Raw genomic sequence first — 17,336 nt, forward strand, 5'->3', positions numbered from 1 at the left:
CAAATGTCCCCTAAGGGTGAAGTCACCCTAGCTTTAGAACTCAACAGAGGTTGGTCTTGTTTAGCCTTGAAAAAGCCTTTCTGTAAAATCAATCATAGAAACTTAATAGTCTTACCATTCTTGAGAAACTGCTCTGGACCCATCAGGCTATGCTGAGTGTTCCCTAAACATTCTATCTAATCCTCAAGAAGGATAGACAGAGCAGAATCAGAGTGCTCCGGAAATTGCCCACCTGAAGGAAGGGGTGTGTTTGCTGACCTAATGGGCTCTGGCTGGGCTCGGTCCCCCCTTACACGCACGCCCGCAAGAGACTTCTACTTCCTTCTTTTTTTTTTTTAACATTTTATTTATTTCTGAGAGAGAGAGACAGCGTGAGCAGGGGAGGGTCAAAGAGAGAGGGAGACACAGAATCTGAAGCAGGTTCCAGGCTCTGAGCTGTCAGCACAGACCCCAATGCAGGGCTCGAACCCACGAACTGTGAGATTATGACCTGAGCTGAAGTCAGATGCTTAACCAACTGAGCCACCCAGGAGCCCCAAGAGACTTCTACTTCCTTTGCAAACAGTCTTCAGGAGTGTGGGGATGGGGAGGTGCCGATAGGCGGAAGTTTCAAAGGAAATCAGATATATGAAATACATCCAGCTACAAAAATAAATACTCTGATAACTATGGACCTCGAAAAAAATCATAACTAGTCTAACTGAAAGCAATCATAAAACATAAATGTCAAGCCAAAAGAATGTTCTTCTCCAGGTGTCTTTTCAGTATATAAATGGACATGTTAGAAATATGTAGTCCAGGTGCACCTGGGTGGCTCAGTCTGTTAAGCCTCCAACTTCGGCTCAGGTGTCCGACTTCAGCTCAGGTCATGATCTCCCGTCGTTCGTGGGTTTGAGCCCCGTGTCAGCCTCTGTGCTGACAGTTCAGAGCCTGGAGCCTGCCTCTGATTCTGTGTCTCCCTCTCTCTCTGTCCCTCCCTTGCTCATACTCGGTCTCTCTGTCTCAAAAATAAATAATAAACATTTAAAAATTTTTAATTAAAAAAAATATGTCGTCTCCATGTCTGCTTTCACTAGATTTTTCATCAGAATTATGTCTATGAGTGCGTGACCTCTGATCACAGTTTACTGACATGATTCCTCACCCATCACACACACACACACCGTCTTCAAAGGAAATAACAGTAAATGTTCAGAATAATGAGAAAGTAAGAAGTAAACCTTAGATCCTGAAGGTTTGCGATAGAACAGAAACCGGCCACCCTCTTTCTGTTTTTCCCTCACCAGCGAGTTAAGTAAAGGGATGGGGAGTTAGCCCCTCTGGGCTTTGTTTTCTACTTCTTGCTGTTTCTCTAGAAATTCTAATAACAGAAGGTTTGGGGCTCGAGAGTGCTGATGCAGGTAATTAGTCCAATGCAGACTTTTGTTTCTGAGGAACCACCGCGTTATTTCAGCACCCAGCTGTTGCGCACAACAGTAGTGAGGCAAGTACTTTGCCAAGCAGCCTTCATTTTTGTTGTCAAATTGCATAAAGCCTATGAAAGGCAGCAACCAAGGGAGCAGCATGATCCATCGACTTTTTAAAAACAAGCTTTCTCTTTTTTAAGTGGAGTTTTAGTCCCATTTTGGCATTCTGGAATGTTCTGTTCTCAACATGAGCAATTGCACCGTATTAGGGCACGTCTTTCCTCCTGGCAGCTCGAAACAAGAGCTAAGTTCTCAAAGTTGGGTTCTGACTGTGCCAGTCCGCCAAGGTTTGATTCCCTTTAAAGACACGTTTGATTGCAGAGGGTTCGTTGACCCTTTTGATATCCCTCCACGCGCCGCATGACTGAGCTGCGCGGAGGTGCCGGCTCACGGGCCTGGGGGGGCTGGGGGCAGCCTCGCGCCTGCCCGCCGGCGGCGTCCCCGGGTCTGCTTTGCCACCTAGTGGCTGCCTCTGGTATCGCCTCTCATCTGAACCACGTAGCGGTGGGGAGTCCTTTTAATTGAAGACTAGTGAATTGTGACCCAGAGACACTCTGAACAAAGAAGGTGAAGAGAGACCCACAGCAAACCCTGAGAAGTGATGCGTACTGATTTCTGAATGTGGAGAAAGCACTGAATAGTTGGCCTTAGAAAAAAACATGGTTGTGAACTGCAAAGGTGTTTTTGGTTCTTTCCCTTGGCCCTTCGTGATTAGTGATAATGATGATGGTGATGATGATCATGATGATAATAGAGGAGGAATTAATTTAGACTTCTAGAAAAAAAAATCAATTTACAAATTTTTGATCATTTCAGGGGTTTAAAAATTTGCAGCCCCCAATCCTTTAGTCTCAGGATGGCTTAGAGGAAAGGAAATGACTTTATCTCTGGGAATTCGTCGTTAAAAAATTCCTTACACTTACATTGGCCTTTTAGGTTTCTCTAAGCACTTTTACATGGGTTTTCACATCGGGTATTTACATTTTTAAATTTTTAAAACACCATCTAGGTAGTTTACAGATTTATAATGCCAAAAAAACTTTTCCCATAACTTCAGGGGGAGTAAATTTCTCATAAAAGTGTTACTTTCCACTAACCTTAGCACTCTCAAATAATTCACGTTTTGTTCCAGTTCTTCATTTTAAATACTAATAAAAGAGGTCACAGTATCCACAGTTTGAAAGAGGCTTTCAAACATTGCTGACCAGGACCCGCAGTACAAATTACATTTTATGTCATGACTGCATATGTGAATGTGTGTGTCCTAAACAGAAGTCCTCCGAAACAGTAGTTACAGTTATTATATGTTCTGACATGCCCTGTTCAATTCTGTGTCTTTTCCTTTTTATTCTCCAGTTAGCCCACTGATTGGTTTCTGATTTCTATTATTGAAACTCAGCAGATCAGTTCTTTATGTGCTTGTAAGTATAATGTGGTGAAGATGGTCTGGAAAAAGATACACTCCGAGATGAAATCAGGAGCCAACCTATATATGCACAGATGTCACTAATCCACGTGGAAGGATAGGGCGTTCCTCCCAGAATCCTGGGGTGAGGGCATTCGTGTCCCCACCCACTGGCAGGATCGTGCTCATTTTTGTATACCTTGCCTGAGATCTGCAGCCTGGAACACTTCCATACCAATGCCCTGAATGTCCCACCTACCCCCCTGGGCTCTGGCTCCCACCTGACGGGATGGAAATCTGCTCTGTATCCGTGTTCTGATCCTCCCTGACCACCCCCCTTTGCCCTTGGGCAGCCTGCGTTCCTCAGCCTCCTCCCTGGGATTGCTTACGAACGAGGTGCTGAGATCAATAAGCCTGCAGGGGTCTCTGTTCCCACCACCTGTTTCTTCCTGAGCATGAAAAAGCTTCCCTTCGGTCTCCGCACCAGTGGACGTCAGTTCAGTGAGCGTAGATTATGAACCTGCCTGATTCAAAATAAGCCCTACAGCATGTAGGCTTTTGGTGGACAAACGCCACGGTGTGTAGGCTGTTGAGTCATGATGAGGAAGAGTCCTGAGCCTAGAAATGATATCGCCTTCTCAGGGAAAGCGCCTTCAACAGGAGCCCCGCGTTTATCACGGTTTCATTTGGATCTTACCCAGGATCTTACCCTGGTTCTTAGGAAGTTACATAGTATGAATGGCAGAGGTATGGAAGGAAAGAGATTAGGTGACCTCCATGTCTAAAAAGTATTTTTAGATATTCTTTATGAAAGCCCTGTGACCTTCTGATCAGTTTCCTCTGAGGTCTTACCAACAAGACTTCCATCGTTGAGCCAAGGAGAGCACGAGGAAGCTTTTAAGAAGGTGAATCTGGCACAGGGGGCCAGGGAGGTCATGGAAAACGTCTCAGGTACCTGTACCTGAGTGAAAGTTGGAGGAGGAGGGGGTCTTGTGTCCTGGCCACATTCGGACACCCCCTTACTAGATCCAGTGGGTTCAGCCTCGCTATGGATAGACTGGGGTCCCCAGAAATGCACCCCATGTGGGCTGGGGATAGAAGATGGTGTGCTGTGTAGATGCATGGCCCCTGTGGACGCCCCCACTGAGGAACGAAGGGGGGCAGGGCCCCCACAGCCGTGGGGAGACAAGGTCCATGACTGACAGGAGAACTGGGTTTTACTGCGTGTCAGATAGAACATTAACTATTCACGTATAAAGTAAGTATTACCTTTTCAATCCACGCAGGCTGCAGTGTGCCAGTAAGGACTCTTATCTTCACGTAACAACTGAAATCTGTGTTTTCACGCCCCATTCCCCATTGGGAGTCACCATCCAGTTAGCAGCTTACCACACCATCCGTTCGCCATTTCACCCTTGGATCTGGTGGGTGGGTTCCCGGGTTGGTTCCTGGGTGGCTGGGTTCCCGGGTCAGGGTGTTACGAAGCTGAAATCCAGGGCATCAGCTGGCCTGAACTGAGCTCTGGGTCATGAGACCGAGGGAGTAGCCCCTCCAAGTGCGTGCAGATCTGTTGCAGCTGCTGCCCTGGTGACCCAGAGGCAGGGAAGCCCCCCCCCCCACCTTGGGCACCAGGCATGGAGGGTGTGTGACCCACAGCCTCTGTGACCCCTGCTTCACCAGCAACCTCAGACCTGGTTTTTCCTGACCCTCTTCTCATGGAGAACAAACACCAAGGTGGCAGGCAGAAGATTCTAGTATCTTCCCCTCTTCACTGTCTTCCCTGCCTCCCTTTTTCTTTGGAGATGCGTACTTTTCCCATTAGGAATGTTACAGATTAGGCTGAAGTCCTCTTTGTCTGTCACCCTCACCCTCATCGTCTTCCCCAACAGAGACATCACTGCTACTATGTGATTTGCATCTTTCTGTCTCTTTAGGATAATTTTAAACATATAAGTATCTATATAAGACACATACTATTTTTGCATATGTTTTATTGCTACCTGAATCATATCATGTTTATTCATCACCCCACATGTGTTTTTTCCTACTCAACAATATATTTTTAGAGTTTTTAGAACTATATGTGTATATATCCAGCAATGAAATCATCGCCACGACCAAGGTCACGAAGCTCACTTATCCTCTTTGTTTTCTTCTGGAATTGGAACTTCAGGTCTTACTAGTTAGATGAGGGGCACCTGGGTGGCTCAGTCGGTTAAGTGTCCAGCTCTTGGTTTCAGCTCATGTCATGATCTCATAGTTCGTGAGATCAAGCCCCACATCTGACTCTGCGCTGATGGTGTGGAGCCTGCTTGGGATTCTCTCTCCCCCGCCCCCACCGCCCCGCCCCTCTCCAGCTTGCTCAAGATCTCTCTCTCTCTCTCTCTCAAAATAAATAAATAAACATTTTAAAATTTTTAATTGATAGATCATTGATAGAAAAATAGATAAACTTTTATTTGCTATATTCCCTTTATATATTACGGGATTTTTTTTTTTATCAACTCTCAAACTGATGTTCTTTTAGTTTTCCTAATTGTTGTCATGCTAACAAATGCTTCAGCAAACATCTTGTGCACACCTCCTTGAATACACACAAGATTTTCTAGAGGACAGATACTTGGAACTGAATTGCTGGCTCACGGTGTACATATTTTTCCATGATCCTGCTGAATCACTTTCTGTAGTCATTTTGTCCATCTACTTAGTTTTAATGGAGTGAGGAGGGGTCTTCCACATGTGATTAGGCCAGCACACCATTCTCTGATGCCCAAAGACTTAAATCTTTATAGATCAAAAGAACTTATCCCTAAAGCCCTGTTTCAGCCAGAGTATTTATTTAAAATTTTTTTTCTAAATTTTTTTTGAGAGAGAAACAAAGCACAAGCAGGGAAGGGGTAGAGAGAGGGTGAGAGAGAGAATCCCCAACTCGGAGCTTCATCTCACAAGTGTGGGATCATGACCTGGGCTGAAATCAAGAGTCAGATGCTTAACCACAGGAGCCACCCCGGCGCCCCTCTACCAGAGTATTTAAAGTCTGTTTTTAAAAGCGCACTTTGAACATGGTCGGATTTCTTTCTCCCTGTGTTCCTGCGGTAACAACCCAGCACTGAGGACACGAGAAGTTGGCATTAGTGGAAAGCAGGCAGCGTATCAATTAATACTTCCAAGAATTAGCCTGTCACACCGTATTTCTTACCCTCTTCATAACCCACAAAGAGTAGGCTGTGGCCACGGTTTTTGTTTGTTTTTATTCTGATAAGAACACTTAACATGAGATTGACCTCCTTAAAATTTTTTTAAAGTATATTTATTTTGAGAGAGAAACAGAGCACACAAGTGAGGGAAAGGCAGAGAGAGAGGGAGAGGGAGAATCCCAAGCTGACACCACACTGTCAGCAGAGTCTGACCTGGGGCTCAAATTCACAAACCATGAGATCATGAAGTCAAGAGCTGGACACTTAACCAACTGAGCCACCCAGGCGCCCCTCTTGAAAACAATTTTAAGTGAGCACTACAGCGTTGTTAACTGCAGACACTGTTGTGCAGCAGGTCTCCAGCACTCATTCATCTTGCATAACGTGTGAACATTGACTAGTAACTCCTTATTCTCTCACTCCCTCTACACTCGCCATGGCTAATCTACTCTTTGCTTCTACAAGTTCTGCTATTTCTGATGCCTCATATAAGTGAATAATAATGCAGTATTTGTCCTTCTGTGACTAGCTTACTTCACTTGGCATAATGTCCTTAAGGTTCATCCATGTTGACACATATCACATTATTTCTTGTTTTAAGGCTGAAAACTATTCCGCTGTGTGTACACACCATACTTTCTTCATTCCTTCATCCATCCGTAGATATTTACTTTGTTTCTGTATCTTGACTACTGTTAGTAATGCTATAATGAACATGGAAGTAAGCGCTAGTAGCGCTTCAAGATGCTAATTTGAGTTCTTTTGGATAAATACCCAGAAATCATTGCCAAGGACAGTGTCCTGAAGCTCATCTGCTGTGTTTTCTCCTAGGAGTTTTATAATTGCATGTCTTATGTGTAGTAAGGCTTTCATCTATTTTTGGTTTTTTTAAATTTTTTATTTATTTCTGAGAGGGGGAGAGAGACAGCATGAGCAGGGGAGGGTCAGAGAGAGAGGGAATTCAAAACAGGCTCCAGGATCCGAGCTCGCTGTCAGCACAGACCCCAATGCGGGGCTTGAACCCACTAACTGTGAGATCGTGACCTGAGCCGAAGTTGGACGCTCAACCGACTGATCCACCCAGGCGCCCCAAGCTTTCATCTGTTTTGTGTTGACTTTTGTGTTAACTTTTGTGTATGGTATAAGATTGGAGTCCAGTGTCATTCTTTTGCAGGTGGCTGGCCAGTTTTCATTTGTGAAAGAGACTGTTCTTTCCTCATTGTATGTCTTTTGCACCCCTGTCAAAGATCAGTTGACCACATATCCATGGACTTATTTCTGAGCTCTGTCTGGTTAGGCCAGTATCATACTCTTTTTTTTTTTTTTATGTTTTTATTTATTTCTAGGAAAGAGAGAGAGAGACAGTGTGAGCAGGAGAGGGTCAGAGAGAGAGGGAGTCACAGAGTGAAACAGGCTCCAGACTCTGAGCTGGCTGTCAGCACAGAGCCCGACGCGGGGCTCAAACCCACGAACCGCGAGATCATGACCAAAGCGAAAGTCGGACGCTCAACCGACTAAGCCACCCAGGCGCCCCTATACTCTTTTAATTATTATAACTTCGTGATATTTTTAAATCAGGGATTGTGTTGCCCCTAGTTTTGTTCTTCTCTCTCAAGATGGTTTTGGTTCTCTGGGGTCCTTTGCGGTTCCATATGGGGAAGCCATCTTTACAGAGTAAGAAATGTGTCTCTGAGAAGCCAGGCATTCTGCCAAGTTCGTACTCCTTCTCAGCCAGCCCAGAACTCAAACCCAATCAAACAGGCTCTGAAGACCGTGGTTCTTCAACTTCCTTTCGCTGCTTTCCAGGGAAAAGTTATTACGGATAACAACAGCATCATATTTATTAATGGAAGTGATGTTAATGCATCTCATTAGGTGGTAGCCTGAGATGAGCTCCCATGACTTCCTAGACATCTCTCCCCCTCAGAGCCGTAAGTCACAACAGGGTTTTGCTCATAATTTGCTTTGCTCACTACTTTCCATCTCCGAGTCAAAAGGCTTTTTTCTCCTCAGTGACCTGTTCACCTACCAGATTCACATCCTTCTCGCTTTCACATATGAAGATATTAGAAGGAAACAAGTGTAATTACTGGAGTGAATGCATGATTATCAACCACTAACTTATTAATTATTGTCCTCTAGATGTCCTATGACAAGGGGGGAGAGGGCGTAACTACAGGTTATTCTCCTCAAATGGCTCTTTTGCAACAGTAAAATTTTTGCTCAATTCATAATCCATATCTATGGTATGATGGACAGAGACTAGAATATTTTTAAAATAAGAAAAAGCACATATCTAAAGCTTTTAAGGGGTATGAGATATTGAATTAGTGTTGAATTACAAAAAGAACAATGGCCACTGGTAGATATGCCAAAGAATTTAGGTCAAAGATCACCTGTCTGATAGTTCATGATTCACAGGGTTTCTACTGATTAATGAAGAAGCCTGTAGGCTCCAGGAGCACCAGAACTGGGTATTTAATGAACCCAGGATAGAGAGATAGTCCTATCCATGGGTGTCTTCCTCAATTCTGGTTTCTTTTATATTCTGTGTTCCAACCAAGTATAATTGGAATGGAATATTATCCATGTGATGCTCCACAGATTCACAGGATGAAATGAGCCAAATGAAGAGAATTGAGCTCAGGCATATTTCTAAACTTCCTAGATTCACTAATTCACTAATACAAATTCACTAGTATAAATTCACTAATATTGGTCAACCGAGCAAAGTAATTTGCTTTTGAATTTTTATAAACGTAATGTGATTACCTGCGGGGAGCAATATGACATTGCCTAAAAACACTTTGTGCTTAATTTTTAAAATAACTATTTTACTCATATCACATATGTCATCTGGGGGTAAGTCCATGGAGAGGACAGCTCTGAGTCATTGAATTCAGTGGCACCAACCATAGTGACCTAAACCTAGTTGTGGCTTAACGAGAAGTGTTGATGTTGAGGGTGACAGTTACATTAATTGGGACCCTTTTTGCTGCAAATGGCAGTAACCCATCTTGGGTAGCCCTGGCCACAAAGATAATGGTTAGCTCACATATATATCCTGCAAGGTCAAGGAGGATGGGTTGACCTTAGGAGTGTCTCGATCCACCTTTGAGAAGACATCATGATCATACCGTCTCTGTGCTGCACACTGCCTGCCATCTCTCTCCTTCCCCCATATCTCTGCTCTATGCTTGCTTCTCAGATCTTCCATGTGGATATAAACAGGTCACCAGAACCTAGAAATCCTCAGGAAGACAGAATTACCCTCTCTTTCCAGGGCTCAAATCAGCTCCCTAAATTTCCTCTTGCTGCTCCTATCGGCATGTTCCTCAGGCCCATTGCTGAGGAAGAGGAGGCAGGACCACGTGATTGATGTCCATTTGTGATTGACAGCAACATGCAGAAGAATGAAACTAGATCACTTTCTCACTCCATACACAAAAATAAACTCAAAATGGATAAAGGACCTGAATGTGAGATGGGAAACCATCAAAGCCCTAGAGGAGAAAGCAGGAAACAACCTCCTTGTCCTCAACGGCAGCAATTTCTTACTTGACACATCCCCAAAGGCAAGGGAATCAAGAGCAAACATGAACTATTGGGACCTCATCAAGATAAAAAGCTTCTGCGCGGCAAGGGAAACAANGGAAAATAAGGAAGTTTTAAGAATTTTGAAGGGTGCTGCACAGGTTATGTGAGATTCAGAGCACACAGCAGGGGCTGGGGTGGGGAGGGCAAGTAGGAAGAAGGGAGGAATATAATGTGGACTGTAGCACCGCCCAAGTGGGACTTTGCTGCGGTATCCAGGAGGCTTTAGAATGGAAGATGCTGGAGAGATAAAAGCCATTTGGAGAGTGTAGGAAATTAGCAGGGATATGGTGCAGGAAGGAGACAAATGCATGATGATGGGTGAAAATGTGAAGAAGAAAAAAGTAATGCTCATCTGAGAACATATAGTGGAGGACGCTGGAGAGGCAGCTTGATTCCCTGGGAGAAAGTGGCTATTTACCTCAGAGATAGGATGTTGAGCTGAGGTGTTCGGTTCAAGACGGATCTGTTCTCATCTATCGTTATAGGTGCATCTGTGATGGGGAAGATGGGCAAACACCTTTAGGAATCCTACTGTGGGAACCTGGGAACCAGGTGGGGGGAGAGGGAACAGATAGATCTTCTACATATGGATGTGGGAAGGGACCATACACGCAACAGAGGACCGAAACAGCATGTTGAATCCTGAATACAGACATCCCATGGTGAGAGCAAGCTGGAGAGAAGGATGAGTTGGCTGCACCTATTAATAAAACCCAGAGATGTGAAAATAAATAAGGAAGAGGACTCCTCCATCACCTATCATTGGATATTAGTGCATTGGGGAGATTTCATCTATGGATTATTCAGGAGTAGTTCTTTTTTTTTTTTTTAATCTTTTAATGTTTATTTATTTTTGAGACACAGAGAGACAGAGCATGAGCAGGGGATGGGCAGAGAGAAGGAGACACAGAATCTGAAGCAGGCTCCAGGCTACGAGCTGTCAGCCCAGAGTGAGGGATCAGCCCAGAGCCCAACACGGGGCTTGAACTCACAAACTATGAGATCATGCCCTGAGCTAAAGTCGGATGCTCAACCAACTGAGCCACCCAGGTGCCTTAGGAGGTCTTTTTTTCTTTTTAATATTATTTTTTGTCAGGTTGGCTAACATACAGTGTGTACAGTGTGCTCTTGGTTTTGGGGGTAGATTCCCATGATTCATCGCTTACATACAACACCCAGTGCTCATCCCAACAAGTGCCCTCCTCAGTGCCCATCACCCATTTTCTCCTGTCTCCTGCCCCCCATCAACCCTCAGTTTGTTCTCTGCATTTAAGAGTCTCTGATGGTTTTCCTCCCTCCCTCTCTGTCTGTAACTATTTTTTCTCCTTCTCTTCCCCCATGGTCTTCTGTTAAGTTTTTCAAGTTACACATATGAGTGAAAACATATGGAATCTGTCCTTCTCTGCCTGACTTATTTTACTTAACATAATACCTCCAGTTCCATCCGCATTGCTGCAAATGGCAGGATTTCATTCTTCTTCATTGCCAAGTAGTACTCCATTGTATATATAAACCACATCTTCTTTATCCATTCATCAGTTGATGGATATTTAGGCTCTCTCCATAATTTGGCTATTGTTGAAACAACTACTATAAACATTGGGGTAATTGAGCCCCTATGCATCAGCTTTCCTGTATCCTTTGGATAAATTCCTGTAGTGATATTGCTGGGTAATCAGGAGTTCTTAAACTCTTCTTCTCTGTAACAGAACAATACATTAGAATATTTAGACTATTTAAATTTCTTTTACAATTTCAAATAGTGCTGAAGTAAATACAGATAAGTGTTATGCATGTAAGTGTAGTGCCTTTGTATGTTCAACCATTTATGTATTTTATGTGTAAGTACTTACACACACATTCACACACACACAATACACACATACTACACGTACATGCTGTCAGCTCCCAGAATCTTGGAATTTATGCATTATTTTGACACATGCTGCTAAATTACCTTTTAGGTTGTTGACCAGTTTACCCTTCATCCAAGACTATGAAATTATTTCCTTCACACTGTTGTCAATACTCCATGAATCAAATCATTTATAGTTTGCCTATCTCTTAGGTGACAAATGGTGTCTCATTAATCTTTAAATGCACATTAATTCCACTTTAAAGAGGTGCATAAAGAGTTTTAGCTACTTAGGAGAGGCCAGTCCTATGCAGCATCAGGATAGGCTGGTGGGAAGCAGAGAAACATCACAGTAAAACATGGAGGTGGTGGGCTCGAGATCATCTGGGTGTGATAATCTTTCTGTTCCCCTCCTCCATCACTCATTAGCTTGATCCTTGGACAAATAACTCTCTGTGCCTCAGTTTCTTGTAAAATGTGATTATTTTAAAGATTAAGTGAGATAAAACGTATGGTGATTTTCACATGTACCACATAGGAAGTATCCAATACATATTCTTTTTTAGTCATTACTGTTGCACTAAATGGACCTTTGAGCATCCTGAAAGCCAAAGCAAAGTGAGTTCACCACTCAGTAAGAAGAATATTAAAATAACAATAGACATTACATTTATGTAGCACGTACTATGTGCCACACTCTGTACTGAGTACTTTGCATATATTAAAATATTTTGATAAGAAACAAAATTTCTTTGACCACTTACTATGGAATTCTACATTAAATTTCCCAACAGTTTATTACATTATACAGAATGTTTCATTCCTATTTTTCAATGAGGAAACTGGCACTCAAAAAAGTTAAGAAATAGAGGTCCCTCTGGGTGGCTTAGTCAGTTAAGTATCTGACTTCAGCTCAGGTCATGATCTCACAGTTTGTGAGTTCAAGCCTCGCATCAGATTCTGTGCTGACAGCTCAGAGCCTGGAGCCTGCTTCTGATTCCGTGTCTCCCTCTTTCTCTGCCCTTCCCCTGCTCACACTCTTCTCTCTCAAAAACAAACATTAAAAAAAATTTTTTAAGTTAAGAAATACCCAAGATCCCATCACCAGAAAGTAGTTGAACTGAGATTTGAACCTATGCCTTTGGGACTACAAAGTGTTCCTGCTACAGGCTGAAGCCACTCCAGGAGGCTGCATGTCAATCTGACCACCCTCTGTTGAAAGACTCTGACATGCAATGTCTAAAGGCTTGATTCAGGGCTCTTGCTGTGTGATGTGTGCACACATTTGTATGTAAGAGTTTACAGATGAACACTTTTCTTAAGTTTATTTATGAAAGAGAGAGAGCATGCAAGAGAGTGGGGGAAGGGCAGGGAGAGAGAGAGAGAGAGAGAGAAAGAGAGAGAGAGAGAATCCCAAGCATGCTTTGTGCTTTCAGCACAAAGCCTGATGCAGGGCTCAAACCCACAAACCGTGAAATCATGACCTTAGCTGAAACCAAGAGTTGGACGCTTAACCGACTGAGCCACCCAGGTTCCTCTGGTTCAATGCTTTTTAAATCAAGAGCCTAAACACAACTAAAGTGTTCCCAGTGGTATTTTGCTATGATCAGCAAACCGATTCATTGAATGACACCCACTGAGAATGATTTACTGACTCAGGTCCACAGTGGCTGGTGACGTTTGCATCCGTAGGCCTCACGACCCCAGAGCCTCCGAGAGGATGGGGCAGGTCTCCCCCAAGGTTTCCCATGACAGTCTTACTGGTGATGTATTAATTGTAACGATTCTTAGTTATTTATATATTTTGGTAACAAGTGTTTGAAAGAACTAATTGCAGTTTTGCATCTATTTGTACACAAATGTGCACTCATGGTGCTAAAACACTCTTTGATCGTTGAAGTTAAAATATCTATGAGTACTGGAAATATCCAAAACTGGCTTGGGGTGTTTAGAATATTCTGTTAGAGATCCTGTCTATTAGCAAGCACATGGCAGCTGCCTCGTGTACTGTTACCAACCACTACATGGATCCAATACACTGTTTCCCACCTGGGTCCTGAAGAGGTGATACAGTGTGAAGTCATTTACCCTTATCTCGCTCCTTACTCCAGGGTGATGTTGCTCAGGATGGTGAGGCTTCAGTGCTTGGGCATCTCTCTAATACTGCTTACATCTGCAGCCTGGGGTAGGTAAATGCCCAGGAGGAGAAAATTCAGATGAATAACATCAGTGTATCGAGTAGCATGAGGATAAAGCTATGCTAGATAAGTATCATAGGAGCATCTAATATTTTCCGCCTTCTCTTTAAACTAAGAGAAGTAAGGATAACAGCATTATGTGCACGTGTACATAGTAGACACTTAAGAGTAAGGACAGTGTGGAGAGAAAGAGCAATATTCATTGCACGCTTCCAGCTAAGTGTGCTCAAACAAATCAGTGCCTACTTGCTCTAGACTCCTCACCTTTAAAAGTAAGAGGAAGAGCTTGATATTTCTAGCCTGCCTGAGGGTCAGCATCCTGTAAGAGGTCTCCATGTCTTTTAAAGTGTTTGACCAATGCAAAGAACCAAACAGAGGCAGACATTTTGCTAACTACATCTTTTTTCTCTTATCTCCCCAGACTATGTCAGAGAATCACAATGACCTTGCACAATAACAGTACAACCTCGCCTTTGTTTCCAAACATCAGCTCCTCCTGGGTACATGGCCCCTCGGATGCAGGGCTGCCCCCAGGAACGGCCACCCACTTTGGCAGCTACAACATTTCTCGAGCAGCTGGGAACTTCTCCTCTCCCAATGGCACCACCAGTGACCCTCTGGGAGGTCACACCATCTGGCAAGTGGTCTTCATCGCCTTCCTGACGGGCGTGCTGGCCTTAGTGACCATCATCGGCAACATCTTGGTGATAGTGGCCTTTAAGGTCAACAAGCAGCTAAAGACAGTCAATAACTACTTCCTCTTAAGCCTGGCCTGTGCCGATCTGATTATTGGGGTCATTTCAATGAATCTGTTTACTACCTACATCATCATGAACCGATGGGCTTTAGGAAACTTGGCCTGTGACCTCTGGCTCTCCATTGACTACGTGGCCAGCAATGCCTCGGTCATGAATCTTCTGGTCATCAGCTTTGACAGGTACTTTTCCATCACGCGGCCACTCACATACCGAGCCAAACGAACCACAAAAAGAGCCGGCGTGATGATAGGTCTGGCTTGGGTCATCTCCTTCATCCTTTGGGCCCCCGCCATCTTGTTCTGGCAGTACTTTGTTGGGAAGAGAACTGTGCCCCCAGGGGAGTGCTTCATTCAATTCCTCAGCGAGCCCACCATCACCTTTGGCACGGCCATTGCTGCCTTCTACATGCCTGTCACCATCATGACTATTTTATACTGGAGGATCTACAAGGAAACTGAGAAACGCACCAAAGAGCTTGCTGGCCTACAAGCTTCGGGGACAGAAGCAGAGGCGGAAAACTTCGTCCACCCCACGGGCAGCTCTAGAAGCTGCAGCAGCTACGAGCTTCAACAGCAGAGCATGAAGCGCTCGGCCAGGAGGAAATACGGACGCTGTCACTTCTGGTTCGCCACCAAGAGCTGGAAGCCCAGCGCCGAGCAGATGGACGCGGACCAGAGCAGCAGCGACAGTTGGAACAACAACGATGCTGCCGCCTCCCTGGAAAACTCGGCCTCCTCCGATGAGGAGGACATCGGCTCTGAGACGAGAGCCATCTACTCCATCGTGCTCAAGCTTCCCGGCCACAGCACCATCCTCAACTCCACCAAATTACCCTCCTCGGACAACCTGCAGGTGCCTGACGAGGAGCTGGGGGCAGCGGACTTGGAGAGGAAGGCCGGCAAGCTGCAGGCCCAGAAGAGCGTGGACGATGGAGGCAGTTTCCAGAAAAGCTTCTCCAAGCTTCCCATCCAGTTAGAGTCGGCTGTGGACACAGCTAAGACCTCTGAGGCCAACTCCTCAGTGGGTAAGGCCACGGCCACTCTACCTCTGTCCTTCAAGGAAGCCACTCTGGCCAAGAGGTTTGCTCTGAAGACCAGAAGTCAGATCACCAAGCGGAAGCGGATGTCCCTCATCAAGGAGAAGAAGGCAGCCCAGACCCTCAGCGCCATCTTGCTTGCCTTCATCATCACCTGGACCCCCTACAATATTATGGTTCTGGTGAACACCTTTTGTGACAGCTGCATCCCCAAAACCTATTGGAATCTGGGCTACTGGCTGTGCTACATCAACAGCACCGTGAACCCCGTGTGCTATGCCCTGTGCAACAAAACATTCAGAACCACTTTCAAGATGCTGCTCTTGTGCCAGTGTGACAAACGCAAGAGGCGTAAGCAGCAGTACCAGCAGAGACAGTCGGTGATCTTCCACAAGCGCGTGCCCGAACAGGCCTCGTAGAGTGAGGGCTGGTCGATCGCGGTGACCAAACGCACACACATCAGCCCACAGACCTTAGCAGGGAGTGAGGCGAGGGTGGGGGCAATGTCTGGGCATGATAAATATGTTTTTTATCACCCAGATATGGAAGGAGCTGCCTGTTCACTGACCCACTGAATAAATCCATTTTAATAGAGAAAGTCAAATACCAATTCAGCAAAAAAAAAAAAAAAAAAAAAAAAAGAAAGAAAGAAAGAAAAAAGAAAACAAGAAAGCGTATTACCGAATATAAAGAGATTTATTCCGAAATAGACTTCAAGTGTTTTTTTCTTAAAGAAAGGAAAAAAAATTGTTTCGTAGCAATTACATACCCAAATTGATCTGCTCGGTTCTTGTAATTCCCGTTAGCGCTGGCATCTCAGATGAGAGTAACTAGCTGACACACTTGGCCGCGTCCTTTCCAAGGATCCCGCGCAGAACACGTCAGGCTAGTGACCCCGTGGTTCTGAAATTACTTCATGCAAAGCTGAACCTTCTTGTCCCAATAGAGCTTCCGTCTTCTCTGGTGTGTTGTTAAACTCTATTTGTGGACTTGATTCTTGCCAAGTACTGTTTTGTGCAGTTCCGGTTTCGTACAAATAAAAATACAGACATATATATATATGTGTGTGTGTGGGTGTGAGAGAGAGAGAGAGACTTCTGCACACACGCACACATAGTGTATATAATAGAGTGGGAATCGCTGAGCTGGCAAATTATTCCTGCAATAGATGTTTTCAGTACTTTGGTAACTGAAGTTTTCTAGGATCCTAACACAACATAAAAGTGAAATAAACCCAGTGTAATGTTTTGGAAACCAGGGCTTTTTGTCCACAAACCACCCTGGGGAATATGCAGCAGAGAGGCCAGTCCCTGGGAGTCAGGTCCAATGCCATGGCTTGCCCAGACTCTCCAGCGTAAGCCGCGTCCTTTGCTGGTGTCCTCGACAGAGCTCAACCCAACTGGGGCCCCTCTGAGCTCAAAACACAAACCACATGCACATGTTTGAATTCAGTCATTCAGATCTGAATCTTTCCAAACGAAATGTCTGCTATCCAAACTGCTTGAAACTCAGTACTACTGTCACGCTTGAATGTCACACACAGCAATATAGATGGCAAAGTAAAAGGGACACTGGGGAGGGATGGGGAAGGGGGGAGGGGAGTGTGGGATTGGATTTCTTGCTACCTGGCACCTTCCAAACGAAAAAGGGCTTATACCTATGTTACTTAGTGGTGGCCAGTGCTTTCTGGTTTGTTCTGTGACCTTCACCCAGCCATCGGTGGGGTTTAGGAACTTACGTGTCCCTTGAAGAAAGCATTAACACTCTGAAAAGTATTGCTTCCAATTGATCTCCTTACGTTTCGAGAAAATGATTTTCGTATCT

General features: G+C 44.6%; 1 protein-coding gene across 3 annotated transcripts in view; it reads left to right on the forward strand.

Moving 5' to 3' along the window:
• Positions 1–16,129, forward strand: part of CHRM3 (cholinergic receptor muscarinic 3) — a 367,085-nt gene extending 350,956 nt beyond the window's left edge. For all 3 annotated transcript variants that reach the window (XM_077751886.1, XM_077751887.1, XM_077751888.1), the window contains one exon: positions 14,140–16,129. In XM_077751886.1, coding sequence (XP_077608012.1) covers positions 14,159–15,931 — 1,773 coding nt within the window. In that variant the 5' untranslated portion in view covers positions 14,140–14,158 and the 3' untranslated portion in view covers positions 15,932–16,129. The remainder of the gene's footprint in view (positions 1–14,139) is intronic.
• The last annotated feature ends 1,207 nt before the right edge of the window (positions 16,130–17,336 follow it).

Source organism: Crocuta crocuta, unplaced genomic scaffold (genome assembly GCF_008692635.1).
Source record: "Crocuta crocuta isolate KB4526 unplaced genomic scaffold, BGI_CrCroc_1.0 scaffold694, whole genome shotgun sequence".
NCBI classification, from domain to species: Eukaryota; Metazoa; Chordata; class Mammalia; order Carnivora; family Hyaenidae; genus Crocuta; species Crocuta crocuta.